At 47.9% G+C, this 25,876-nt stretch overlaps 2 protein-coding genes across 6 annotated transcripts in view; one reads left to right on the forward strand and one right to left on the reverse strand.

Annotated features, from left to right (window-relative positions):
• GNL1 (G protein nucleolar 1) overlaps positions 1-18,324 on the reverse strand; it is a 21,738-nt gene extending 3,414 nt beyond the window's left edge. Inside the window, exons 1-12 of one of the 2 annotated variants that reach the window (XM_022566174.3) lie at positions 17,707-18,323; positions 17,125-17,290; positions 16,623-16,759; positions 16,306-16,457; positions 16,117-16,188; positions 14,944-15,151; positions 14,701-14,796; positions 14,097-14,291; positions 11,450-11,628; positions 11,209-11,371; positions 10,830-10,970; positions 512-10,451 (exon numbers count right to left, since the gene is read on the reverse strand). In XM_022566174.3, the coding sequence (XP_022421882.1) occupies positions 10,213-10,451; positions 10,830-10,970; positions 11,209-11,371; positions 11,450-11,628; positions 14,097-14,291; positions 14,701-14,796; positions 14,944-15,151; positions 16,117-16,188; positions 16,306-16,457; positions 16,623-16,759; positions 17,125-17,290; positions 17,707-17,779 (1,821 nt within the window). In that variant the 5' untranslated portion in view covers positions 17,780-18,323 and the 3' untranslated portion in view covers positions 512-10,212. Of the gene's footprint in view, positions 1-511; positions 10,452-10,829; positions 10,971-11,208; positions 11,372-11,449; positions 11,629-14,096; positions 14,292-14,700; positions 14,797-14,943; positions 15,152-16,116; positions 16,189-16,305; positions 16,458-16,622; positions 16,760-17,124; positions 17,291-17,706 lie in introns of those variants that run through there. The other variant, XM_089918509.1, reaches the window with a different exon arrangement.
• On the forward strand, positions 18,221-24,077 carry PRR3 (proline rich 3). 4 transcript variants are annotated; one of them, XM_022566177.3, is made up of 5 exons: positions 18,221-18,428; positions 18,916-19,044; positions 19,766-19,828; positions 22,217-22,507; positions 22,793-24,077. In XM_022566177.3, the coding sequence occupies exons 2-5, from the start codon at positions 18,939-18,941 to the stop codon at positions 22,897-22,899; spliced, it is 567 nt and encodes a 188-aa protein (XP_022421885.1). In that variant the 5' UTR covers positions 18,221-18,428; positions 18,916-18,938; the 3' UTR covers positions 22,900-24,077. The 4 variants fall into 4 exon arrangements, with proteins under 4 accessions (XP_022421885.1, XP_030616087.1, XP_022421883.1 ...); XM_030760227.2 differs by having other exon boundaries at positions 18,222-18,344; XM_022566175.3 differs by lacking the exon at positions 18,221-18,428 and having other exon boundaries at positions 18,436-19,044.
• Positions 24,078-25,876: the final 1,799 nt, after the last annotated feature.

Raw genomic sequence — 25,876 nt, forward strand, 5'->3', positions numbered from 1 at the left:
AGTAAGAAAATGAAAACATCAGGCAATTATTAAATCCCTGACAAACACCAGTATGTACGGAAAGGACAATTAAGAGAGTTTTACATGTGGCTCAGGCATGAGTAGAATTCCCATAAGTAAATAATTGTAACTCGCAGTCCAGTCAATTGTAACTCGCAGACTCTCAGTCCAGTCAACTGGACTACCTACCCTAAGAGGAAGAAATTACATTTATTGGGGGGTGGGGGAGTTGGAAGTGTGGGAGGAAGGGATGTTGGCATGTCAAAGATAATTTCTATCAATAAAACAAAAATCAAACGAAGCACGAATGTATGCTATCAAGAGACATGGAGATAACAAAAAAAACATAAGCAAAAAAAAAACCAAAATAACAAAACATAAGCCAAAAAGCTTGAAAATAGTTGTTTTCCAGAAAAGGGGTAGAAGGGAATGGTTGGGAGAAAGTGGAGGAGAGATGGTATTTTGCTACTGGCAAGGCACTGTGTAACTTTTTCTTTTTTTTCTCTTTTGCTGAGCCACTTGTGGGATCTCCCTGACCAGGGATGGAACCGGGCACTCGGCAGTGAAAGCGTGGAGTCCTAACCACTGGACCACCAGGGAATTAGTGATGCATTGTGTAACTTAATGAAGGGGGAAGTGGACAGTTCAGGCAGCCAGCCTCACTCAGAGAATAGGGTTCCAAGGAGTGGTGACGGGTCTGTGGGTTCCTGAAACCTCTCTCCTGAGCTGGGGGCGGTGGTGATGATGGTGGGATGTATTGGGAGATAAGGATTGACATACATACACTATGTATAAAATAGATAGCTAAAAAGAACCTGCTGTATAAAAACAATAAAATTTTAAATTTTTTTTAAAAAGAAAGAAAGAAAAAAGAAAATAACAAGTATTGGCCAACCTGTAGAGAAAGCAGAACCCTTGCAAACTGCTGGTGGGAATAGAAAATGGTGCAGGACAAAAGAGTACAATTTAATGAGGGGATTATTTTAATAGATGTGTGTGTGAAAAGAGTGTGAGCAGTTACCAGTTCTCTTAGAAAGAGCAGGGACTCCGAGCTTTCACGGAGGGGGCACGGGTTTGATCCCTGGTCGGGGAAATAGGATAGCCACGTGGCATGGCTGAAGAGATAAATAAATAAATAAAATTTAAAAATAATAAATAAATAAATGGGTATGTGTGGTTTTATAAAACACTGGCAGAGAGGCTGTACCTTTTTGCATTCCCACCAGCAACGAATGAAACTTCCTATTGTTCCATGTCCTCACCATCATTTGGTGTTATCAGCGTTTTGGATTTTAGCCATTCTAATAGATGTGTAGTGGTATTTCATTGTTGTTTCAATTTGCAATTATCTAATGATATATCATGTGGAACATATTTTCATATACTTATTTTCCATCTGTATATCTTCTTTGGTAAGGTGTGAAGTGTCTGTTCAGATTTTTTGCCCATATTTTATTGGGCTGTTTGTTTTCTTATGGTTGGGTTTTTTTCTTTGTTTGTTTGTTTGTTTGTTTTTGCGGTACGCGGGCCTGTCACTGCCGTGGTCTCTTCTGTGGCGGAGCACAGGCTCCGGGCGCGCAGGCTCAGCGGCCATGGCTCACGGGCCCAGCCGCTCCACCGCATGTGGGATCTTCCCGGACCGGGGCACGGAACCCATGTCCCCTGCACCGGCAGGCGGACTCTCAACCACTGCGCCACCAGGGAAGCCCTCTTATGGTTGAGTTTTAAGAGTTCTTTGTATATTTTGAGCACCAGTATTTTATCAGATATGTGATTTGCAAATATTTTCTCCCAGTTTGTGTCTTGGCTTTCATTCTTTTTAACAATGTCTTTCACAAAGCGGAAGTTTTTCACAAGTTCAAGTGCTTAGCAAACTCCAAACCAGGATAAATACTGTATGAGATGGCTTATATGTGGAATCGAAAAAATACAACAGACTATGAATATAACGTAAAAAGAAGCAGACTCATAGATATAGACAACATGCTAGTGGTTACCAGTGTGTGTGGGGGGGCAACTTAGGGCTGGGGGATTGGGAAGTTCAAACTGTTGGGTGTAAGATAGGCTAAAGGATGTATTGTACAATGTGAGGAATATAGTAATAGTTGTAAATAGAAAGTAAACTTTAAAATTTTTATAAAGTAAAAATAATTTAAGAATATAAAAACTTTTTAAAAATTAATTAATTTATTTATTTTGGCTGCATTGGGTCTTCGTTGCTGTGCATGGGGCTTTCTCTAGTTGCAGTGAGCAGGGGCTACTCTTCATTGCGTTGCGCGGGCTTCTCATTGCAGTGGCTTCTCTTGTTGCGTGCAGAGACAGGCTCTAGGCGTGCAGGCTTCAGTAGTTGTGGCATGCGGGCTCAGTAGTTGTGGCGCACGGGCTTAGTTGCTCCGAGGCATGTGAGATCTTCCCGGACCAGGGCTCAAACCCGTGTTCCCTGCATTGGCAGGCGGATTCTTAACCACTGCGCCACCAGGGAAGCCCAATAAAAACTTTTAAGTCTGTATAATGCTACTCTTTGTATAAGAAAGACTAAAAAATATTTATAACATGTGTGTTTATTTTTGTAAAAAGAAACTCTGTAAGAATAAAACAGAAACCAATAAAAATGGTTACTTGAAGGGAGAAGGAAGAAACTGATGGGGAGTATACGATAAACATACTTGTCTGAGTACATTTTTTTTTAATTAATTAATTTATTTTTTGGCTGTGTTGGGTGTTCGCTGCTGCGCCCACGGGCTTTCTCTAGTTGTGGTGAGCAAGGGGCTACTCTTCATTGCCATGTCCGGGCTTCTCATTGCAGTGGCCTCCCTTGCTGCAGAGCATGGGGTCTAGGTGTGCAAGCTTCAGTAGTTGTGGCTCGTGGACTCAGTAGTTGTGGCACACGGGCTTAGTTGCTCCATGGCATGTGGCATCTTCCCCGACCAGGGATCTAACCCATGTCCCCTGAACTGTCAGGAGAATTCTTAACCACTGCGCCACCAGGAAGTCCCATGAGTACATTTTAAAAATCTTATTTCTACTTTTGAACTTTGAAAGTATTTTACATATTTTAAATGAACTTAATATAAAAAATCAGTCTAAAATTGAAAACTAAAACATATGAACCTATTTATTTGCATATTTTGAGGTAACCATTAAGAGAAAATAATTATTTCAGGTGACTTTTGAATACAGTACTCTGTACATCCTTCGTGGTAAATATTCTAAAGACTAAAAGAACAGCTAGTAAATATTAAATTTCACTCAGTAATTTTATTGTTAGTAGTATTAAATATTGCAATTTTGAAATTATTTTATGTATATTTTAGGATAAAATGAATAGATAAATACATCAAAGTTATTAAGATTTTCAATTAGCCTGATAAAAGATAAAATACAAAATTAAAGAAGTTGAGAGAAAACTACAATGTAAAATTTGAATTGGAAATATCACTATGAATTCATGATTTTTCTAAACACTAAAAGTGTCTTAAAGCAGTGATACCTCTATAGCAATGAGCTCTCTGAGAACCTAAACAGTGGTTTTTATATACCATTATTCGTTAAAAGAACCAGTGCTCCTTGGAGAAATGGCTGATTTCATGTCTGAAGCGCGGGAAAGTAAAAACTGAGCCTGGGACCTCATCATGCCAGAAGCAAGAAAGTGGTCAAGATAACTTTGGGGCATGTCAAAAGGACACAGGAGTCAGCTTAAAAGGGCTCCTACTGGACACATTTGATACAGTTTGAGCACAAAAGGAATAATGACTGTAACTGATTATAAAATACTAAATGGATTAAAAACCCTGGATCTATAGATTAAAAAAAAGACTATAACTTTCTACCCTTGTAGATTAATATACCACCACCTTACTCTGAAAATTGGTAATTAAATGGAAATAATTAAGCATTTGTCGTGGCTTTTTAGAAGGAGCCCTACTTTTCCAGTTGATGAGGGAAAGCTCCTCTCTAGATTAATATCCCCTTATAAATGGGGGAGTGGGAGAAGTCGAAAAGCACCATTTTGTAATTCCTGATGAAATAACTCATTCCGGCAAGGATCACTATGGATGCCAATTATTGGGTGAAAGCTTTTTTAGAATATTCAGTGTCAGGAATTCCCTGGTGGTCCAGTGGTTAGGACTCCATGCTCTCACTGCCAGGGGCCTGTGTTTGATCCCTGGTTGGGGAACTAAGATCCCGCAAGGTATGTAGTGCAGCCAAAAAAAAAAAAAAAAAAATCACAGTGTCAAAGAACCATGCAGATGACTTGCTAATTGCAAAGGGAAACACTTTACCTTCATAGGACAGATCGGACAGTATCCACCTTAACCAAGTGATTACACTTAGCATCATTAGCTGTGGCATGACCTCTTATTACATGCATTCCAATGTGAGGCAATGTGAAGAACGCAGCACTTTTGAAGAATTAGTCACAAAATTGGGTAACTAGAATCTAATTTTTTTTAATTAAAAAAATATGAGCTAGAGGAACAAGTTAAATGACAGCATAGAAACAATAAGACAAATCCAGAATGTAGGACATTCTATAGAAGAGGCTGGCCTAGTCTCTTCAAAGAGTCAGTTCTATGAAGAAAAAGACTGGATTCTTCTGGATTAAAAAGAAAAGGGGGGCTTCCCTGGTGGCGCAGTGGTGGAGAGTCCACCTGCCGATGCAGGGGACACGGGTTCGTGCCCCGGTCCGGGAAGATCCCACATGCCGTGGAGCGGCTAGGCCCGTGAGCCATGGCCGCTGAGCCTGCGCGTCCGGAGCCTGTGCTCCGCAACGGGAGAGGCCACAACAGTGAGAGGCCTGAGTACCGCAAAAATAATAATAATAAAATAAATTAATTAATTAATTAAAAAATAAAAAAAAGAAAAGGGGAGGGACTTCCCTGGTGGTCCAGCAGCTAAGACTCCGCGCTCCCAATGCTGGGGACCCGGGTTCGATCCCTGGTCAGGGAACTAGATCCCACATGCCACAACTGAGATCCTGCATGCCGCAACGAAGATTCCCACACGCGGCAACTAAGACCCAGCACAGCCAAATAAATAAATAAATAAATATTTTTTAAAAAAAAAGGGAAAAGAGGAGGACTTAATCACAACAAAAGGCAATGTGTGGAACTTGATTCCTGGTTTGTTTCTTTAATGCTATAAAAGACATTTAAATTGGGAAAGCTTGAATATGATATTAGATTATATTAGGAATTATTAACTCATTAGACATGATAATTCTATTGTGGTGTGTAAGATATATACTGATGACTTAGGGATGAATGAGCATGATGTCTGCAACTTGCTTCCAACTGGTTCAGGAAAAAGAGGATAAGTAGACAGATGGATAACAAGATAGAGACTACTAAAGCAAATGTGGCAAAATGATAGGATTTGTTGAAGCCTTGTATGAATGTTTGGGTGTTTACTGTCCTTTTTTTCAGTTTGTGTGTTAGACAATTTTCAAAACAAAACGTTGGAAAGAATTTCCATATTATTCTTTTTTTTTTTTAACATAGTAACAGAAGACATTCCAGGCAGCAGCTCATTAAATTATTTCTTCTTTGTTCTCCCGTGAAACCAAAAGATTCTCATTTATGATATTTCTGAAGGCACATTAAGAAACATGTTCAAACTTTGTTATCTCTTTATTCAAGTTTGGCTTTAATATTTTATTAAAAATTCTTGAATTTGTAAATATTAAAACACTGCAGTTTACTACGGACACAAGAGTGACAGTGAACTAGCAATAAAATCAAAGTAGAAGCTAAACTACTTAGAAGCAATAGCAACTCCATAATTCAAAGATAATTTAGACAGGTAATTTTAAAGAATTTATTTAATAAGGCTCAAGGCAGCCGCTCAGCCTGCAGTGATGATGCTCCACCGGCAGATGGCGCTGCAAAGCGTCTCAGGTGCAGCGGGTAGCCCATTTACCAATGGCTGTCGCAATCTCTTAATTACTTGAACTGATGAGTTCATATTATAATTTGTTTTATTAATTATTTTTACTGCTTATTGCAGTTACTCTTATACTACTTACTAACTGGTACAGAAGTGTTTTAACAACTGGTTGAGCAGTACCAGTGCAAACCGGCTGAATGTCAGCGCTGTTTCCTCCTATTACGACAGAAGCCACCAGGCTCCTGCGGGAGGGTAATCCCTGCACCGGGACTGTCAGTGCCACCCCCGCCTGCTCTCCAGGGCTTGTTCCATCACTAATCCCCACTTTCCTGCATTTTCAACCTTTCCTCCTCCACTTGACCCTTCTAAACAGCCTGTGAAAATGTTGAAAACTTTAAAAAACTGTTTTCCTCGATTTTATATACTTTGCTCTCTCCGTTTTTCTGTCATTGCAAACACAACCAAACTTCTTGAAAATTATATCCTTTTCTCCACTGCTTCCACTTCATTCCTCCAAATTATTCCTCAATCCCCTGACATCTGGGAATTCTGACCTCACCTGTCCAATGGAACTGCTCCCACCAAGATCAGCAAGGCTTTTTACTAAATCCAGTGGACACTCTTCATTCTTGTCACCAATCCTCAGCAGCATTGTGCACTGCGCCCTTCCTTCCTCCTTCCCTAAGCTTTCAATGCACCACACTTCCTAGGTTTTATCCTGTCTGCTGGTTCCTCCTTCCCTGCCTTCCCTTTTATATTCTCCATGTCCTTCCTCAGCCCTCTTCTCTTCTCACGCTACACACTTTCTGTGGATTATCTCAGTTACCCTCCTCCCACCTATATGTTACTGACACCCAAATCTCTGTGTGCAGCCACATCTCTCTTCCCCCAAACCCTTTTTATATACCCCTTAATTCCGGTTAAGGAAACCCTTAATTCCGGTTTCCGTTCTTTCTCTGGGATCTCTGCAAAAGCCTCTGATCTCTCTTCCCTTTCCAAACCAGTCTCCACACTCCAATCAAAGTGACCTAAGGCACAAATCTCTCCTTCTTGGTCTCAGTGCTCCTCTGGATAAAGCCTTAATCTTTAGCATGGTTGACAAGGCCCAGTGAGAGCTGACCCAAGCCGACCTCTCCAGCTTCACCTTTCGCCACTTCTCCCTTGAACCCTCTGCCCCAGCCATGCTGAACGAGTTAGTCTTCCAAAATTGTTACGTGCTGTTCCTTGTCCTTTGCTGTCCCCTCAGGAATGCTCTTTCCCTCTCAATGCCTGGCTTACTCCTGCTCAGTTTTCAGGCCTCAGCTTGGACCTCTGTTCCTCTAGGAGGCTTCCTCTGACTCACCAAGACTGGCCCCTGCTGGGTGTTCCCATAGCAATTCTTTACCACAGACCACTGATTTTTTCTGTCTTATATAACTTGCAATACAATCACAGCCCCCAGCCCTGTCCTCCACTCCTTTCTGACCAGCATCACAAGACCCTTCTATATGGAGCCACCACTATCTCACAGGACCCTGTTCCACCCTTCTCACAGCACTTATCACACTTTTTTGGTAATTATCTATTTAATTGCTTCCATAGTCCAATAAATTGTGAGCTCCACAAAGGACCATTTCTATGTCACTTACCACTTAGCAGTGACTGGCAAATAGTAATTACTTGACAAATGGACAAACGTTCGATTGGTGAATGAATCCTTGGGGTGATTATAGTTCTACCCACCTTACTTAGTTACAACTCAATAGACTCATTTACAGCAGTTCTTTTATAATTTACATATGCTATGGAATTACTGTATTAGTGTCTGGCTGTTCTATTCTTGGAGGGTAGGGTCTATGCCTTACTCAATTTTTTTGTCCCAGAATTCAGCATGCCTGACACACATTGTTTTCAACCAATTTCGCTGACTATATCAATGATAATGAGAAATAAAGAAACAGAGGCCCAGATAATTGAACTACTCTGGACCACACACAGCTACCTTGTCCCAGAACCAGGACTGGAACTCAGTCTAGAAAAATGGAAGCTCGGAATAAGTTGTTCAGCATCTAAATGGAATTCCAGCATGAATGAGCAGCACTAGTTTCTCACCATCAAGAGACTGGCCAGAAACTGTGGGAACTCCCACAGCCCGAGACCTCCATGGTCAAGTATCTCCATAGTGGATGTGACCCAGGAGGGGCGTGAGGACAGGGGTCCTGGGTATTTCATCATGGAGGGGAGACTGGACCCCTGGTTTCCTTTGTCCCTTTTAGTCAGTTTCAAGCTCAGCCTCAGGCAGTGGTCTTCAGTTATTATAGACCCTTCTCCTCCCAAATCTATTTGTTGCTAAGATAGTTCTCCCAGTGTTACTTTCCTACAGAGTGAGTATTGACAGGGGCCTGGGAAGAATCATTTACAGTCTGGCCCCTTGGGGATGTTAGAGTTGCTTCCTTTCAGGTCTTCAGCATGAAAATCCCCCTTCTCAGCTTCCCCTCCAGCACCAGGTCTCAACTTTCACCCCCACCCCCAGATCTCCCAAATGGCCCTGGTGAAACTCATGAGAGCAAAAGATAAATGACAGTGAAGAGAAGCAGCACAGAGGCAGGGGTACAAACAGAATTCTGATTTTTCTTTTCTCCACTTTTTGAGATGATTCCAACATCCCCAACCCATCTCTAGCAGCAGAGAAGTCCCCTGAGCTTCCCTGATCATCATGAACCTTCAAAGGATGCTGAGTTGGGGTCCTCTTTCTTCCATCAAAAGACCCATCCCTGAGGGTAAAAAGCCCAAGATGGGAGACAGGTGGGTTTTTCTCTCCACTGAAACTTTTTCTCTTTTACGGCACATTCTGGGCAACCCTCACGCATATTCACATGCTGGTAGTATTTAAACTTTGCATTGGAGTGCAAATTCCAGGATTTATGCCCTCACTGGGACCAGTGGAGGAGGGAACTGGAGGAAATGTGTGGCCCAAACACCTCAGCCTCTTTTGCTCCTGGGGTGACAGGGTGTCTGCTGGAATTACAGAAACTGACCCAAGACCCAGAACCTGAATAGAATGCTTTAGGGTAAAGAGAAGAATCTGGTACGCCCTCTTCTCCTCACCCCTACACCTAATGGCTAACCTATCAAACAACACTTTTTGCTACCACCCGACCCAGGCAACATTGTGGCAGCCAATAAACCAAAGCCCATTCTTCCTTTTCTCCAAGAATTAAATCTGGGAGTCCAGCTGCTTGCTTGACAAGGGAGAAGTACAGCAAGGCCTAAAGTGCCCTGACTCACAAGAGACCTGACCCCTGCAGAAATGTGCCTGACACTGTAAGCCAGCTAAGAACGTGCACTGGGTCTCCTTGGCTCCATCTCAAACCCGGGTAAGTGGGATTCAGGAAGCTGGCTCTGTGCCCTCCCCTATGAATCTAGTACCCCCTAGTGTTACAGGCTTTTAACTAGTTAAACTTGACACTGCACTCAAAGGGCTCTTCTGCTCAAATCATAAACGTGCATGCTACTTTTTTGCCAGTAATCAAGACTACTCATACACGTTTAAGAAACATTTTCACAAGCATCGAGTCTTAACTAAATACCTCCATCAACAGGAAGTTCTAGAGTTATACTATATGAGCCCTAAGGATTTGGAGGACATTATACCCCCATCTTAATCCAAAAAGCTAGGTGCCTGATTAATGGGGTCTTGACCACGACCAGGCAGTGTATTTAGGTCAGGCGTGTCTGTGCAGCTTTATATGTTCAGTGCTTAGCATAAGTCCAGACACACAGTCAGACCTCAATAAATATTTGTTGAATTGGAATAAATCCTATAAATATCTCACCTGGAGACATCAGCTGTGACATCTTCTCTTACTGCTTCTTCTCCCAGAAGCTCCTCGTATAACCCAGGTCTGACAGCGGAGGGAGGGGGACACAGGGGGCTGCTCCAATCCCAGAGGGACTGACACAAATTCCCAAAGGGGGCTGAATTTAGACCAGGCCTCAAAAGCCTGAAGTGACCTCCCCTCCCCATGTTGATGATGGGGTTCCTAAGGTGCAAGTGGGAGAGTGAGCAGAGGAAGCGGGTTTCAGGCCTTAGAACCCACTGAATTAACTCCTAAGAGGACTCTTCCTTTGCAGAGAGGATGCATGAAAAAAGAAGGGAGAAAAGCAGCGGAGCCTCCCACAGCTGTCAGCCTGAGACAGCTGCTCTCACCTCAGTCCATCTGGGGAAGGGGCTACAAAGCAGACAATCTTTATTCACAATTGGGGTGGCAGACGGGAGAGACCCCCAGGTCAGTCCAAAAGCAAAGATACGGGCGGGGCGGGGGGGAGATGGCGCAGGGCAGGGACTCAGCACGCGTCCTCGCCCAGCAGGGCGTAGGGGTTTCGGGCGGCCAGGCTGGACCCTGGGGCTGAGGTTGGGGTGTCCTCATCCCCTTCCCCCTCCTCATCCGCGTCCCGGTCCTCCTCTCCCTCCTCCTCACAGGAGCTGCTCAGCTCTTCCTCCTCCTCCTCCTCATCACCTGCGGGCCCCACCCTGCCCTGCAAAACCACCAGCTCCATGGTCTCTGGGTGGGACTCCCAAGTGCCTGGGGAACCAAAACAAGAAAAAGAATGGAGAGTTTTGAGCAAGAAACTAATGCCAGGCAAAGATGGGGAAGAGGCAAAGACTAAGAATAACAATGACTTTTATAGCTGCTGCCATTCATTTGTTCACGCATTCATTCAACCTCTCGTGTACTGGGCACAGAACAGAAGCTCTGTTGCACATTAACTCCAAACGTGACCACCACCTTGCCAGGAGGCAACTAACCACCCTGGTTCTATAGAGCAGGAAGTCATCTCAGAGCTGCTTAGGAACACAGAGCTGGCCTATGGGTACAGAATCCGAATCCTCACACCTACAAAGCCCACACCTTTTTGCCTCCATCACAGCAGGGGCTAGGGAAGAACACTGGCCGACTGACCTTTCTGCTCGCTGTAGCCTGGGGGCTGAAAACACAGGCTGAGGCGGCCATCCAGTGCCAGCCGCAGGAGGCTATTGGCCGCTCTGTACACATCATTTCGGGCTGCCTTGGCTGTCTTGTAACCACGCTTCTCTGCCCAGGCTGGAAGGAGAAAAGAATGGGGAGGGGAGACCATCAACCAGGCCCAGTCACCATCATCCCACTCCCCTAACACAGTCCTTCCAGTTTCCCCCAGAATATTCCAGGCCCGAGATCTTGCTGGCCCTGAGACAGAAGCCTAGGGGTGACTGGCCAGCTGCCCCATCGATGGCAGGACCTCTCAGGAAGGAGAGGAAAGGAGATAGGGCAAGGGGAGGAAAGCCAGGCGTGTGGAGCCCACCTTCACAGATGTCCCAGGCACACCACGGGTGTTCTGCGGAGGGGTCCTCGGCCTCTGGGTGGCGCAGGTGGAGCAGGGCCTGCACAGGGATCCGGGAGGCCAGGTAGCCCACGGCGGTGTATGGCTCCTGGATTTGGGCGATGGGGTAGACCCCTGCCAGGACCTGAGGGGAAACAAGAGCACTCAGCACCTTCCTCCATCTCCTGCCTTCTCCCCGCCTCTGGCCCCTCTGCCCTTATACCTGCAACTGCCTGGGCAGAAGCGAGGGGAATATGAGGCCTGGACAGTCACAGAGCTTCACGGAGGGGGTGAGAAAGTAGGTCTGAAAGTATCGGGTGTGGCCCGGGGTTCTGGAGACACTCACGACCTTCCGCCCCACCAGCCCGTTGATCAGCGAGGACTTGCCCACATTGGGGAAACCTGAGGAACACAAGGAAAATTAACACCTGACAGATCCTTACTCTGTGACAGGCAGGATGCTGTGCTATAGCTATAGATGAATGGAGAACTAAGGTGCAGAAAGAAAGAAAGGAAGCAGTATAACATCGCAAGTTACAAATCAGGCTCTGGGCTGCCAGGGCTGAATCCTGGCCTCCCCATTTACCTAAGTTTTGTGACCTCATGGCAATTTACTTAATTTTCTGAGTCTCTGTTTCCGCATTTTACAGAGCAGATACCTCCAATCTCAGAGTGGTCAGGATGAAATGAGAAACAAATACAATCGCGTGGCACTGTGTCTGCAGAAGTCTAAGTGAGACATGTATCTCACCATTATCAAACTTCTCCAAGGAGAAGACAGAGTCCAGGGGCTCACTGCCACTCTCTTCACGACCACCACCTTCCACCACACATCTCCTCTACAGCACTCTGGCCTCCCAGTGCCAGAATCTCCCTCCCAAAGGTTTCTTCCATCCCACCTCTGTGGTCTTACCCTGGACCTGTCACTTCACACCTTCCAAATCTCACCTGCAAGCACCCCTCTCTCTGCCCTGACATCTCGTCTTTCCAGCTCACTTATTCTGGTCCCTCCATTCCAATAAGCCTCTGACACTGACTAGCTTGGGAACAGTATTCAATACCCGACTCACATCCTCACTTCCCTTCTTATGCAACTTAGATTCCATGATCCAGCTCTACAGCCAGTCCCCCTCATAGACCTTTCACTCCCTGGTCCCACCTCTCCCCTTCTTCTTAGTCACCTGGCAAAACTCCAACCCTGTAAAATGCAACTCTGGCCATTCAGCAGCGGACTGAGGCTGGGCAAAGATGCACCATGGTGCTGACTGCACTCTGTTTACAACACACTCAAGTACAGTTGGCCCTTGGTATCCACAGAGGATAGGTTCCAGGAGCCCCTGTAGATACCAAACTCCCTGGAGGCGCAAGTCCCTTATATAAAATGGCATAGGGCTTCCCAGGTGGCGCAGTGGTTAAGAATCCACCTGCCAATGCAGGGGACACAGGTTCGAGCCCTGGTCCAGGAAGAGCCCACATGACGCGGAGCAACTAAGCCCATGTGCCACAACTACTGAAGCCCGCGCACCTAGAACCCACGCCCCACAACAAGAGAAGCCACCACAACGAGAAGCCCGCGCACCGCAACGAAGAGCAGCCCCCGCTGTGACTAGAGAAAGCCCACGCGCAGCAACGAAGACCCAACGCAACCAAAAATAAATAAGTAAATAAAAATTTAAAATAAAAATAAATAAATAAATAAAATGGCATAGTGCAGTCAGCCCTCCGTATCCACGGGTTCCTTGATTGTATCTCCTCTCAAAAGGGGGTGGGGGGATAAGGCTCTCCTTTGACAACCCCCGCCAGCCTCGTTCCTCTCTCCTCTTTAAAAGAGTTTTACTGTAAAGTGCCACAACTAGAGAGAGAAAACCCGCACGCCACAACTAGAGAGAAGCCTGCGTATCACAACTAGAGAGAAGCCCATGCACCGCAATGAGAGATCCCGCATGCTGCACCTAAGACCCAATGCAGTGAAAAATAAAAAAAATTTTTTAAATAATAAGTAAAATATTTTTAAAAATAGGGAAGATTCTCCTTAGACTTAAAGAGTTAAGACCAAGAAAGAAACTGACACTTCTAAGCTACTACTATAATTTAACGATCATTCTACGATGGACTGATTATTACAACTAAAAAAGTTAATATGTAAATCGTATAACAGTGCCTGGTTCACAGCAAGCATCACGTAGATGTTAATTTTTAACATTATTATTACTACTATTATCACTATCTGTCAGGCTTTGTTAGGCTCTTTTTTTTTATATAAATTTATTTTTATTTTTGGCTGCATTGGGTCTTCATTGCTGTGTGCGGGCTTTCTCTAGTTGTGGCAAGCAGGGGCTACTCTTTGTTGCAGTGCACAGGCTTCTCATTGCGGTGGCTTCTCTTGTTGTGGAGCATGGGCTCTAGGTGCTGCGGGCTTCAGTAGTTGTGGCACGTGGGCTCAGTAGTTGTGGCTTGTGGGCTCTAGAGCGCAGGCTCAGTAGTTGTGGCGCACTGGCTTAGTTGCTCCGCGGCATGTGGGATCTTCCCAGACCAGGGCTCAAACCTGTGTCCCCTGCATTGGCAGGTGGATTCTTAACCGCTGCGCCACCAGGGAAGCCCTCGTCCATTCTTTTAATTGAGCATCATTGTCCTCATTTTTCAAATCAAAGTCACTAAGACTGACAGTAGGTAAATAACTTGCTTGAGATCAATACGCTGAGAAGCAGAATTTAACTCACGTGTGCCGTGATCCTTCCACGACAGCAGAAAGCCTCCTCTGCCCTCAGAGACCCTGGAGCCTAATGGGACCTCACCACCTTCCCTCTTTTCCAAATATTGAAACCCTGTGCCTCCTAGGAGGCCGCCATGTGTGGCCGCCGCTTCCTTACCCACACAGCCAATGGTCACCACCCCGTCCTTGTAGCGCTCCCGTATGGGGCCTGTTGGCTCCATCGCTGAGTCAGTCTGCTGCTCCACCAGGACGGCCGGCCCATCCTCCTCTTCCTCCTCCTCCCCAGAGCCATTACCCCAGGTGGCTCCAGCCACATCCCGGGCAATCTTCTCCCGCCAGCTGCTCAGGTCCACTGTGCAGGGAAGGAAAGAAGAAGAAGGTTCTCCCCAGGGCCACTGTATACGATGGTGCAGACCACGCACTGCACAGCTGATGTAAGTGGCGCCCTCTGGATTGGGTAGGGCCAAGCTGCGCAACAGCGACTCTCCCCAGCCTTCACTTGACTCCACCCTGGAATCGGGTGCATTTCTGAGTTTCTGAAAAGCACTGGCAACACTGAAGACAGCAAACCAGTGGGGCTCCTGCCTCCCTGCTGCCTCTCTTGTCCCACCAAGTCAGGCTGCTCCCTCTCCCACCCCACCCCATGGCCTCTCACCTGAGTCCATAATAGAGGGACTGACTTTGGGAAAGGTGAGCAAAATGACTTGGGACTTTGGGTCTCCCCCACGGCCTCCCACAGCTCCCCTCTAAGGGGCACATACCTTTCCCCGCAGTGATAGCTTCACAGGCTCTCAGCAGCTGCTCCGGCCCCAGAGCCCGAGTCCATCCTCTCCCCCGCCTCCGACTCTTCTTCAAGACTGAGATCAGAGGGCACAAAAGCGTGAGCACACCCCATGGGGCTTATGTACCCCCTCTCTCCCACCACCCTCAGGCCCTAGATCAGGTCCCCCTTTGTCCCTTGCCACCCCACCTCTCCCACGCTGCCCTCCTCATTGCCCACTCACCACTGCTAGGGTCCTGTGGGGTGCGGGGATCCCGAGGAAAAGAGGTGAAAAGAACAATGTGGAGCTGGGGATAGTGTTGATGGAAATAATGCTTCCAGGCAACCACGAGAGCCGGCGGGGCCAGATCCACCTTGTTCAGGACCAGCACCAGGGCCAGCCCTAGCTCTCCAGTCACGTACTCGTAAAGTGCTGGTGGGAAATTCACAACCTGGAACAGGGATGGTAGGAGGAGGGAGTGATGCGAGGTCAACCCAGAGTTCTCTGCCTCCAGCTCCTCACACAGCAGGCACAGCTTGGAGACAAGACCCTGGTGGAAGCAGATTCTGGGGCAACAAGGATAAATCAGCCAAACTGAACTAGGAAGACAAAGCAGGCATAAGTAACACCTATGTGTTTGTCTCTGGGGGGCTTCCTGTAAGGCCTGATTAGGAATGGAAATGAGCTAAAAAGAAGACAAGGAAACAGAGACCCCCAACATACTGGGCTAAACGCTGAGATCACTCACAGGGCTGGGGGTGGGATAGAAATTAATATCTATTTTCACAGGTACACAACTGTCTACATGTGTACACAAACGTGTGTGTGCACGCACACGTGTGCATGTTTGTGTTGAGCACGTGTAGCTGCATAAGTGAGCTTGTGAATGCACATGTACGTCTGTGAGTATGTAGGAGTGCGTGTGTACGTGTTAAGGAGCTCCAACCCAAAGGTCCGCACAGACTCCAGACCTCCCTTTCTCCCACTGGAGGACAACAGTGAAGTGGCACAGCCAGGTCACACAAGGGCTGCCTAGCTGCAAAGTCTAAAGCCTTAACCACTACCCTAGCATCCCAGGTGAGGACGAGTTCTGTAGTGACTGATATGACAGGGAAGCCCCTGGAGCTCCACACTGGGACTTTCTATTTAGCCCTAGTGGGCTAGGAAACAGGATGTGTATGCAGTTTTCCATCAAAGAAATAAAGGAGAAGAAAGGCAGTTGGCCAGGGGAGGAGTGACAGGCTCTGACGCTGATGAATAAAGACTGAGTTCCTGACTGCAGACATCAGGATGGGGTAGAGGAGACTGGAAAAGAAGAGGTTACCTCTCTGACTCCCAATTCCTGCCTCTGCCCTTTACCCAGCAAGAATCTTCCCCCCTTCCTGCCCCTTACCCACCCTCATCCCCAGGACTCACTGGATGTCGGATATCAGTAATTAGCAGAACAATGTCAGACATCTCCAATACTCGCCACAGCTGCCTCCACGTCTGAAAAGACAAGGTCAGTGGAAGAGAACCTGAGCCCAGAGTCGCTCTCCTGCATGACCCCAGACCAGTTTGACCACGGGTGACTATGCCCCACTCCTGTCCCCACTCTAGTCTCACCTCCAGATTGTGCTCAAAGTAGCTGAGTTTCTCAGAGGTGTAAGCCCCATGAATCTTCCCAAGATACTCCTGGAAGCTCCGTTCCTCCTGGCTCATCAGTTGCTCCTTGGACATCTCATAGCTCCAAGGAGGACGTCGGGGAAAGTCCAGGACTGAGAAATCAAGAAAAAATCCAAGTAAGTCTGAGGATAGTTTCAGGACTCAAGGGTGCATCCATCCCAGACTCCTTCTTCCTCCCGGTCAGCTCTTACTCTTCCAAACTCCTTTCCCCAGCCCACTGCCTGTCCCAAGCATCCAGGCGTTGAGCTCTCACTCACCGGAGCCGGGCTGATAGACCTCCCAGATGTCCAGCACCAGCAGCTCAGCACTGACGGGCTGTAGCACTTGCTCCCGGGCTGCTCTCTTTCTCCTCTCCACCTCCTCCCGGCTGTCTCGTTCAAAATGCAGCCGGTATCTACAGGACAGGGACCACGTCATCCATCACAATCCTTGGCCACGAATTCCCCTCTTGGGCAGGCAACTTCGCAAAGCTTTCACTCCAGAGTTCAGGTCTCCCCTCTGAGTCGGCCCTCTCCCAAATCTCTTTCACGCAACAGCAGGCCTTCCCCTAAGTTTCACCCTTCTGAAAGCCAAACTCTCTCCAGCCCCTCCAGAAGGGAAGATTGTGGACCGCTCCGGTGACCCAGCGGCCCGCGGAGAACCGTGGTAACCCAGCCCCACCAGTTTCAAGCCTCCCCCAACGGCAGCAGGCTTCCCCCCAACGCTCTGACTTCCAGGTAGGCGGGGAAGCCCGGGCCAGAGCCCCCTGTCCACTCTCACCGATTTGGGTCATAGCCTCGTGGGCCCAGCCCCTGGGCAGGCTGCTGGTTGAGCCTGCGGATTTGTTGGGTCACAGACTCCCCGTCCGAGGTGTCGGTCTGCTCCTCCCGCCGCTCCCGGCTCCCGCTGCGGCTGTTGGAACTGGATCGCAGCCCATCTTGAAGCCCTGCGGGGAGGAGCCGGTGACGCCAGGGCTGGCCAGCTCTCCCGGGCCAGAAGACCCCCACCCGGTCGGCCTGGCTCCTCCCCACACCACCCCAGTCTTTTGAGGCCGGACTCTCCCACCTACCCTGCTCAGGACCCTCCCGGATGTGCGTGGGGGGAGGCACTTCTCCTCCAGGGATCTACTGGGATGACGCCCCGTTGGAGCTGGAGGGATTCCCCTCCCCCAACACTCCATCCTTCCCCACCCCTTCCAGATGTAGGGGGCTGGGGTGAGGGAATCCCCTCCGCGGTCGCCCACGCGCGTCGGCGCGCGGCAGCCACCCCCTCTCACGCCTCCCAGAGGTGAGGCGGGCACACCCCTCCTCCCAGATGTGTGGGAGTCCGAGCCCCGCCCCCTCCCCTGGCTCCCGCACTGACCTCGCTTCCGCTCCCGCTTGTCCTGCAACTGCTTCTTCTTCTGCTTCACGCTGAAAGGCTTCTTCCTCGGCATGGCCCGGACCAGTCACCTGGCCCGCCCTTCGCCGAGCTCCAGCCGCCTCAACTGACTCCCCCCGAGCCAGCCCCCGCCGCAAGGGCCCGGGACACTGGAGGGGGCGGGACTGGAAGGTGACGTCAGCGGGCGGGCCAGGCCGATGCGCCCAGGCGGCCCGGGTGGAAGGCAACCAGGGGGAAATACAGTCACTTCCCACGGGAGCGAAGCGAGAGGATGATGCGGGGTGGGCTACCCGCACGTGAGAGCCAGTGGCGCTGAGAGGGCGCAGCAGCGGCTAGGAAGGAGGCGCGCGTGGGAGGGTCGGGCTAACTTCGTCACGGACGCTACCAAATCGCGTTTGGAGGAGGGGGGACGCGTGTCATCACTACCTTGCGAGCCGGGGAGAAGCTACCATTCACCTGGAGGGGGCGGTGGAGCGGAGGGCGGGTCCTACCACCTGCGGGATAAAGGGGCGTGGACGCGCAGAAGCTACTTTACCAATCCTCCGGCTGGACCTTAGAGGAAAGCCGCGACTGCGCGTCCCGGGAAGGAAGCCAAGTTGATGGGCTACACTGGGGACAGGGTGAGAGGTCTTGAGGGGCGAGTGGTGGTCTGGAGAGCCCTGGGCACCGCCCTGCTGGGACCCAAATTCCTCGTGGGAACGATGGTAAGCAGCAGGTTTATAGATCCTAAGTGCAAGCGCGCGGCCGAGGAGGGAAACCGAGGTGGAACAAGGATTTTTGGAAGGAGGTCATAGGGCACGAAGTTGTGCCTGCAGCTGTTACCATAGAAACCGGGGACCGGATGTGGCGATCTTAGGGTGCGACAGCCGTCTTTTCTCAGGCCTTCTGGCCCGAGAGCCTGTCGACTCTATGGCACACTATGAGGAGCCGGCTGTAGGGTTTTTTCAGCGAGGGCAGGAGCGAGGAGCTTTTTCTACAGCGTTTATAGAAACGCAGCAAAGGAAAGGTTTGAGATTGCTGCCATGCCTGGCAGAGACTGAGGGAGGCGGCTGATGTGAGAACAGCCGCACTAAGTTTCCCCGCAGCCTTCCGGAAGTGAAATGGCGGGAGCCTCACCCTCACTGTCCACTGCCCCCCGGAAGCGGAAACAGGATCTCAGCGTGCCCCTTCCTCACTGCCCTCCAAATCCAGCTGCAGCCATTGCGGCAACCACGATGCCGAAACGAAAGAAGCAGAATCATCATCAGCAGCAGCCGCAGCAGCAGCCCCCACTGCCAGAGCGGGAAGAGACTGGAGATGAGGAGGATGGGAGTCCCATCGGTGAGGAACCCGGGAGTTGTGTGCACATGCTTGTCAGCCGGCCGAGGCGAGGGGTTGGGGGCTGAAAAGGTGCGGGGGAGGGGGCTCCAACGGAAGGAGGAAGGGCGCACGCGCTGGGGCTGGGGCTGGGGCTGGGGGAGGCCTGGCTGGGATGGAACACTAAATGAGTTCTCTTACTTGAACCCTCAACTTCAAACCTGCCACTAAACCTTTCTAAAGAAGGCAGGGGAGAAGATAAAGATCTCGTGTGCGCAGCCGCAAAACGACAGGGGAGAGGGGCCCTAGAGAGGTTGTAGGTTGCGATGACTGGGATGACAATTTGTGACCAGACGTTCACGGGGAATGTGGAAGTGCAGCCTTCTGTAAACTACTCGGAGGTGGGGGGGTGGGGGGAGAGCCATCTGATTGGCCAGCAGTGAAAGAGAGGAATTGGATTACCTCTGGAATCCCTTGGGATCTTTTGGATAGCAACAATGTAAGGGAAAGAGAAAGTTTGTAGGTATCCTTCCCTCATTATCTCCCTTGACTTGGCTGAGTCTCCACTTTGCAAATCCTGAAAACGCTTTGAAAATAGATGGGGTGAGAACTCATAACACTGCTGAGAACATACCTGGCTTTGCTGGTTAGATTAAGAAATGAGTAATAGAAGACAAACATCTAAGAACAGGATCATCAGTTTTTTAGTCCATTCTGATGACCATATTTTCATGTCTGCCCTTAGGACCACCCAGCCTTCTGGGCCCTCCCCCCATGGCCAATGGAAAGCCTGGTGACCCCAAGTCAGGTGAGGAGGAAGGGGCCCTCATCCTTTGATTAGGTCCTGAGAAGGGAGCAAGGGAGGGACTATAACCCAGAAAGGACTTAAAATTAAAAGATCAGGAATTTTGTACTTAAATGAATGGAGAGATGTTGTGTATTGACAGCCTGGAAAAACTCAATGTGGTAAAAATGTTATGTCTTCCCAAACTGACCTATAGATTCAGTGCACTCCCAATTATAATCCCTACGGTGTTTTTGTAGAAATAAACATTCTACGTTTTTGTATGGAAACGCAGAGGATCAGGGTGAGAGGTTGCAAAGATAATCTTGAAGTGGAAGGGCTTACTGTGAATATCAAGACTTATCGTAAGCCTGTAGTAGTGGTAACAGTGTGGTATTGGCCCAACGATAGATATATAAATCAACAGAACGGCATAAAGAGTCCAGTAACAGGCCCACACATATGTGGCCATTTCACTGATGATGAAGATGGAACTGAAATAGTGGTCTTTTCAGTAAATGATGCTGAATTAATTGGATATTCATGGGTAAAGAAATAATTCTAGAAAACAAATGTATTTCATGGGCTTAAAGTAGATGAGAGCTTTTAAACAGACAAGAAACACACACACTAACCATAAAGGAAAGATAAACTGAACTATGTTAGAAAATGTGAACTTCTGTTAATCAAATCACACCATTAAGAAGTTAATAGGAAGCCACAGAGTAGAAGATACTTGCAACAATATAACCAATAAAGCGCTCATATCTTGAATATATAAAAACTCTCTGACAACCTGTTAGAAAAATGGGCAAAAGACCAGAACAGCCACCTGATAAAAACCAATCTCTAAATACCCAAAAACATGAATAAGAACTCAACATCATTAGTCATCAAATAAATGTAAGATAAAAACACATAAGTTTGAAACTGAGCCCCTTGTGTACTGTTGGTGGGATTGTAAAGTGGTCCAACCACTATGGAAAACATTATGGAGATTCCTCAAAAAATTAAAAATAGAGCTACTGTATGATCCAGCAATTCCACTTCTGGGTATTTACCCAAAAGAATGGAAAGCAGGATCTTGAAGAGGGACTTGCACACCCATATTCATAGCAGCACTATCCACAGTAGACAAGAGATGGAAGCCACCCAAATGTCTGTTGATGGATGAATGGATAAACAAAATGTGGTATAATCATATAATGGAATATGATCCAGCCCCCAAAAGGAAGAAAATCCTGTAACATGCTGCAGCACGGATGAACCTTGAGGCCATGCTAAATGAAATGAGCCAGTCACACAAAAAAAACTGCTCTATGTTTCCACTGATCTGAGGTATCTAAAGTAGTTAAATTCATAGAAATGGAAAGTAGAATGGTTGTTGCCAGGGGCTGGGTGGAGGAGGGGAAAAGAGAGTTGTTTAGTAGCTATAAACTTTCAGTTTTGCAAGATGAAAAATTTCTGGAGATCTGTTTCCAACAAGATGAATTTACTTAACACTACAGAGATGTACACTTAGAAGTAGTTAAGATGGCAAAATTTATGTTACATGTTTTAACCACAATTTCAAAACAAAACACCGCTTTTCACACTCACCAGAATGGCAAAAATGAAAAAGATCAACATTACCAAGTGTTGTCAAGGAACAACAGGTTGTCTATGGAACAACTGCTGGTGGGGGTGTGAGTTGGTACAACCACTTTGGAAAAAAAAAAAGTTTGACTTCCTTAAACTTGAGCATACATATACTTGAGGACCCATTAATATGTCTACTACGTATATACTCAACAGAAATGAATCCATGTGTGTACCGAAGACACGTATAAAAACGTTCATAGCAGCATTTTTCGTTATAGCCCCACACTGGAATCCACCACAGTAGAATGGCTAAATAAGTTGTATGTGCATACAATGAGATACTACACTGCAATGAAAATGAAGGAACTCCTGCTACAGGCAACCTGGATGAATCTCATAAACATGATGTTGAGCGAAAGGATCCAGACACAAAAGAATGCAGACTGTATGATTTCATTTATGCAAAGTTCAAAAACAGGCAAAAACTAACCTATGATGCTAGAAGTCAGGATAGCTGTTACTTTTGGGGAGTAGGGTGGGATAGTGGGGGAGGAGGGGCACGAGGGGGTGGGGCTTCTGAAGTGCTAATAAGGTTCTATCCCTTCTCTAGCCTGTGTTAGTGGAAACACAGGTGTGTTTACTTTGGTGATGATTGAGTTGTGCACTTAAAATTGTGTATTTTTTGGTATGTATATTGTACTTCAATAAAACGTTTTTAAAAAATCAGGGCTTCATTATCTGGATTAAGCTAGCCATTGATCACCTTTCCATGTTTCTCTCTCTCTTGCTCTCTCTCCCTCTCTCCCTCTCCTTCTCTCTCTCTCTCTTCAGCTCTTCACAGAGGTCCTCCGGGATCAAGGGGACCAATGATCCCACCACTGCTGAGTCTCCCACCTCCTCCCCGGGGCAGAGGCCCAATTCGGGGAGGCCTAGGCCCCAGGTCTGGCCCATATGGTCGTGGTTGGTGGGGGGTCAGTGCTGAGCCTCCTTTTCCTGGACCAGGCCATGGGGGTCCCTCCAGGGGAGGCTTTCACAAAGAGCAGAGAAATCCTCGAAGGCTCAAAAGCTGGTCTCTTATCAAGAATACCTGCCCACCCAAGGATGGACCCCAGGTTATGGAAGGTGAGGTCCATTTTTTTTATGCCTGCACACATTGAACACCCATCACTCCCAAAGTGACCTCATGTCCAGAATGCCCATGGCTCTTCTTCTTTGGGCTGTCCTTTGTCCTTTTGAAGTAGGAGTAGCCCTGAATGTTTTTTCTCCCAGGAGAAAGACTACCATTCCATCATATCTGGAAATGGTAGTGAGTAGGAAATCTCACTGCCTTCTCTATCTCTGCTTTTTGTTACATTTGTTTTCTTTCTTACTCGCATTTTAAACTGCCCGGTTTTCGCTTGTTCACAGACAAATCTGACCGCCCCGTCTGCCGACACTTTGCCAAAAAGGGCCACTGTCGATATGAGGACCTCTGTGCCTTCTACCACCCTGGCGTAAATGGACCTCCTCTGTGAGACTGTGCCTTCCCATCCAGACTGGAAGGAGCCCTCTGACTTGGCGGCCATATACTTCCCTGTGGCCCTGTGATGGCTACCGCGAGGCCGTTCACCTGCCGCCCTCAGTCAGTGATGCCCAGCTCCATCACCACCTACCCCACTCGGGGTCCAGAGCTGTGTTCCGTGACTGGTGCACGGTGTGCGCTCTTCCTTCTGATGCAGCCTCCAGAGACTCGTCTCCGGGACCCCATCTTTGCTCCATTCAACTGCCTCCTGGATCCTCTTCCCCCTCGCCAGCTGACTGCAGAACAGGAAACCTCTTTGGTGCTGTTTCTTGTGCATCTGTCCACCCAGCCCCAGGTAGCGCCCTGGATTCCTGAGAGCCCTGGAGCAGTTTCCTACCATTCCCTTCTCGCTGCTTGTTTTAAGTCCTTTTTATGTGACACCCCCTTCCCCCAGTGTTGTCAGCTGCTCTGTGACACTCACCAGCTTGTCTGACCTGGGGTCAAGTTGGGATGACTGGTGCAGAGTCACTCCTGAGAGGCCACGTTCCCTGCTTTTGGATTTTGTAGTTTCTGCATCAGTAGCATGATCTCCACCGCTATGGTCTGTGATCACTGTGCTTTGTGAGACTGTGCATCCCCTCATAGCCTTTCTCAGTGTCCATGGCATTTTTGTGACTTCCCAACGCTACAGTGAGTTTTTCTGCCAAAATGCGTGGGGCCGTTGGTGGCCTCTAGACTTTCCCCACCTCCCGACGTGGGAGAACTGTGAAACTTCCACAAGGCTGCCTGCCTGGTCCTCCCCATTCTCCCGGTATCAGTTTCTCTGGGTTTGACACAGGCCCGAGAGGTGTCCTCTACCCTATCTCCTCTCCAGCCCGTTTTAGACTATGTCATTGTGAGGCCACCAGCCCTTTCGTTTGAATTCTGTGAATCTCCACCTGGTCTAACTGTGGGTGGAACTTGGACAGTACTGTCGCCCTCTTCCAACCTTCTTCCCCTGCATCCCTGGCACTGGTTGTTTTCTGTGAAAACGGCAGTGAACAGGTTCAGTTTTGAACTGGCCCTGGGGAAATGGGTCAGGAGTTGTGTGGGCAAGAGGGAGGGATGAGAGCCGTTGGAGAACTGAGAATGAATTTTTTTTTTCTTTCTAACATGTTTTTATATTAGTAATAAATGCAGCGGAAACAAGCATTTTCTTTAATCCCTGTGTTCCAGTCATCTCAGGAGGTGCAGGTGAGGCTGTTCTTCTTGGAGTCAGTTTATTCTTCATTTAGTTCATACGCAGTGTTGCTAGAAGTTTCTTCCAGTCTGAGGAAGCCAGTGGCGTCCCATTAACCTATGGGAATCAACCCGACCAGGTTGCATTTTGTTCAAGGGTAAAGTTTTGTTGAGAAAAAGGAAAGGCCGGGTATCCATGGAGTAATTTTTAAACATTTTACCTGCATTTATGGTTTGAGGTTTATGGAGTGGTAATGACAAAGCAATCTTTCAACAAATATCTCTAGCATGCGTGTGGGCCAGGCAATGTACTAGATGCTAGAGAAAATGGAGAGCCGAAATCAATGCATTTAAAATCTACAAGAGGAGACACGTTAGTGAAAAAGTCACCAGTATGCGTGAAGTACCTGTCAGAAGTGCTATGAAGAAGCGAGACGGGGACTTCCCTGGTGGCACAGTGGTTAAGAATCCGCCTGCCAATGCAGGGGACACGGGTTCGAGCTCTGGTCCGTGAAGATCCCATATGCTGCAGAGCAACTAAGCCTGTGCGCCACAAATACTGAGCCTGCACTCTAGAGCCCGCGAGCCACAACTACTGAGCCCGCGTGCCACAACTAGCGAGCCTGCGCGCCTAGAGCCTGTGCCCTGAAACAAGCCACCACAGTGAGAAGCCCCAGCTCGCAGCAGCTAGAGAAAGCCTGCGCGCAGCAACGAAGACCCAATGCAGCCAAAGATAAATAAAAAATAAATACATTTATGTTTAAAAAAAGAAGGCGTGGTGAGGGAGCATGTAATAAACGGAGTCTGGGGAGATGGCAGGTGAGACAAGCTCTGAGCACAAGCAGGAGGTGAGGTGGGAGAGCAGAGTCCAGGCAAAGGTGTTGCTAAGAGGAGATGGGAAGAGTGAGAGGCAAGGAGAAGGAAAAGGAGCTAGACGACTCAGGGCCTTGCAGAACATGAGGATTTGGGTCGTAAGAAGCCTTTGAAGAATTTTAGGCAGGTGGGTATCATAGATTAGACAGGTTTTTCAAAAAGATGACCTCTGTATGGAGCTGGCCAGGCTGGAAGTGGCATTAGCAAGTTACTTGAGCAGTCCGAGGGAGTCGGTGGTGGTATAGACTTGGGTAGCGGAGTGGAAGAAACGTGAACATTTGGAAATAGACCAAAATGGAAGTATTTTAGGTTTCCCAGGGTCGGGTCGTTCTGGCTCGCATAACCAAGTGCTGTTTGGAAAGGTATTAGAAGAAAACAGGCAGAATGCCACTAATTTGCTTTTGGAATGGTTGCATCTTTTCAGACATCCAAGGAGAGATATAAAGTAAGTAGCTGGATATACAGATTTGGTACTCAGATTAAAACTAGAGACATAAATCTGAGTTACTTGCATATAGGTAGTGGTTGAAGCTATGAGCGTGGACACATTCCTTCACTCTAAATATTAAGCACCTATTATGGCCCAGTTATGAGTTTTAAGTTCAGTTGTAACAAACCAAAATTAGTCTTAAAGCAAGATAGAAGTTTATTTCTCTCACAAGTCAAGAAGTGTAGTACAAGGCATGTGTGACAATCATGCCACCACAAGGTCCTCAGGTGTTCAGAACCCCTGCTCCCCCCTAGCTCTCAGCTCCATGATTCTTGGGGCCAGACCCTCCTATTCACAGTCTGCAGTGAAACTCTAGCTCACTTATCCATGCTCCAGGCCTCAGGACGGAGGAAGGGCAGAGGAAATTACCTCCAAGCTAACATACCCTCTTTAACTTACACATCATTGG

The sequence above is a fragment of the Delphinapterus leucas genome, chromosome 10 (assembly GCF_059928025.1).
Source record: "Delphinapterus leucas isolate spDelLeu-1000000601 "Yukka" chromosome 10, BTC_Dleu_Yukka2, whole genome shotgun sequence".
Classification (NCBI taxonomy): domain Eukaryota; kingdom Metazoa; phylum Chordata; class Mammalia; order Artiodactyla; family Monodontidae; genus Delphinapterus; species Delphinapterus leucas.

What these genes read in the sequence shown, in the direction of transcription:
- PRR3 (XM_022566175.3), top strand. Translation starts at nt 18,825, where the DNA reads ATGGCGGGAGCCTCACCCTCACTGTCCACTGCCCCCCGGAAGCGGAAA. An exon ending in GCCTGGTGACCCCAAGTCAG is followed by an intron (nt 19,829 to 22,216) that starts GTGAGGAGGAAG and finishes CTCTCTCTTCAG; the next exon opens with CTCTTCACAGAGGTCCTCCG. An exon ending in TGGACCCCAGGTTATGGAAG is followed by an intron (nt 22,508 to 22,792) that starts GTGAGGTCCATT and finishes GCTTGTTCACAG; the next exon opens with ACAAATCTGACCGCCCCGTC.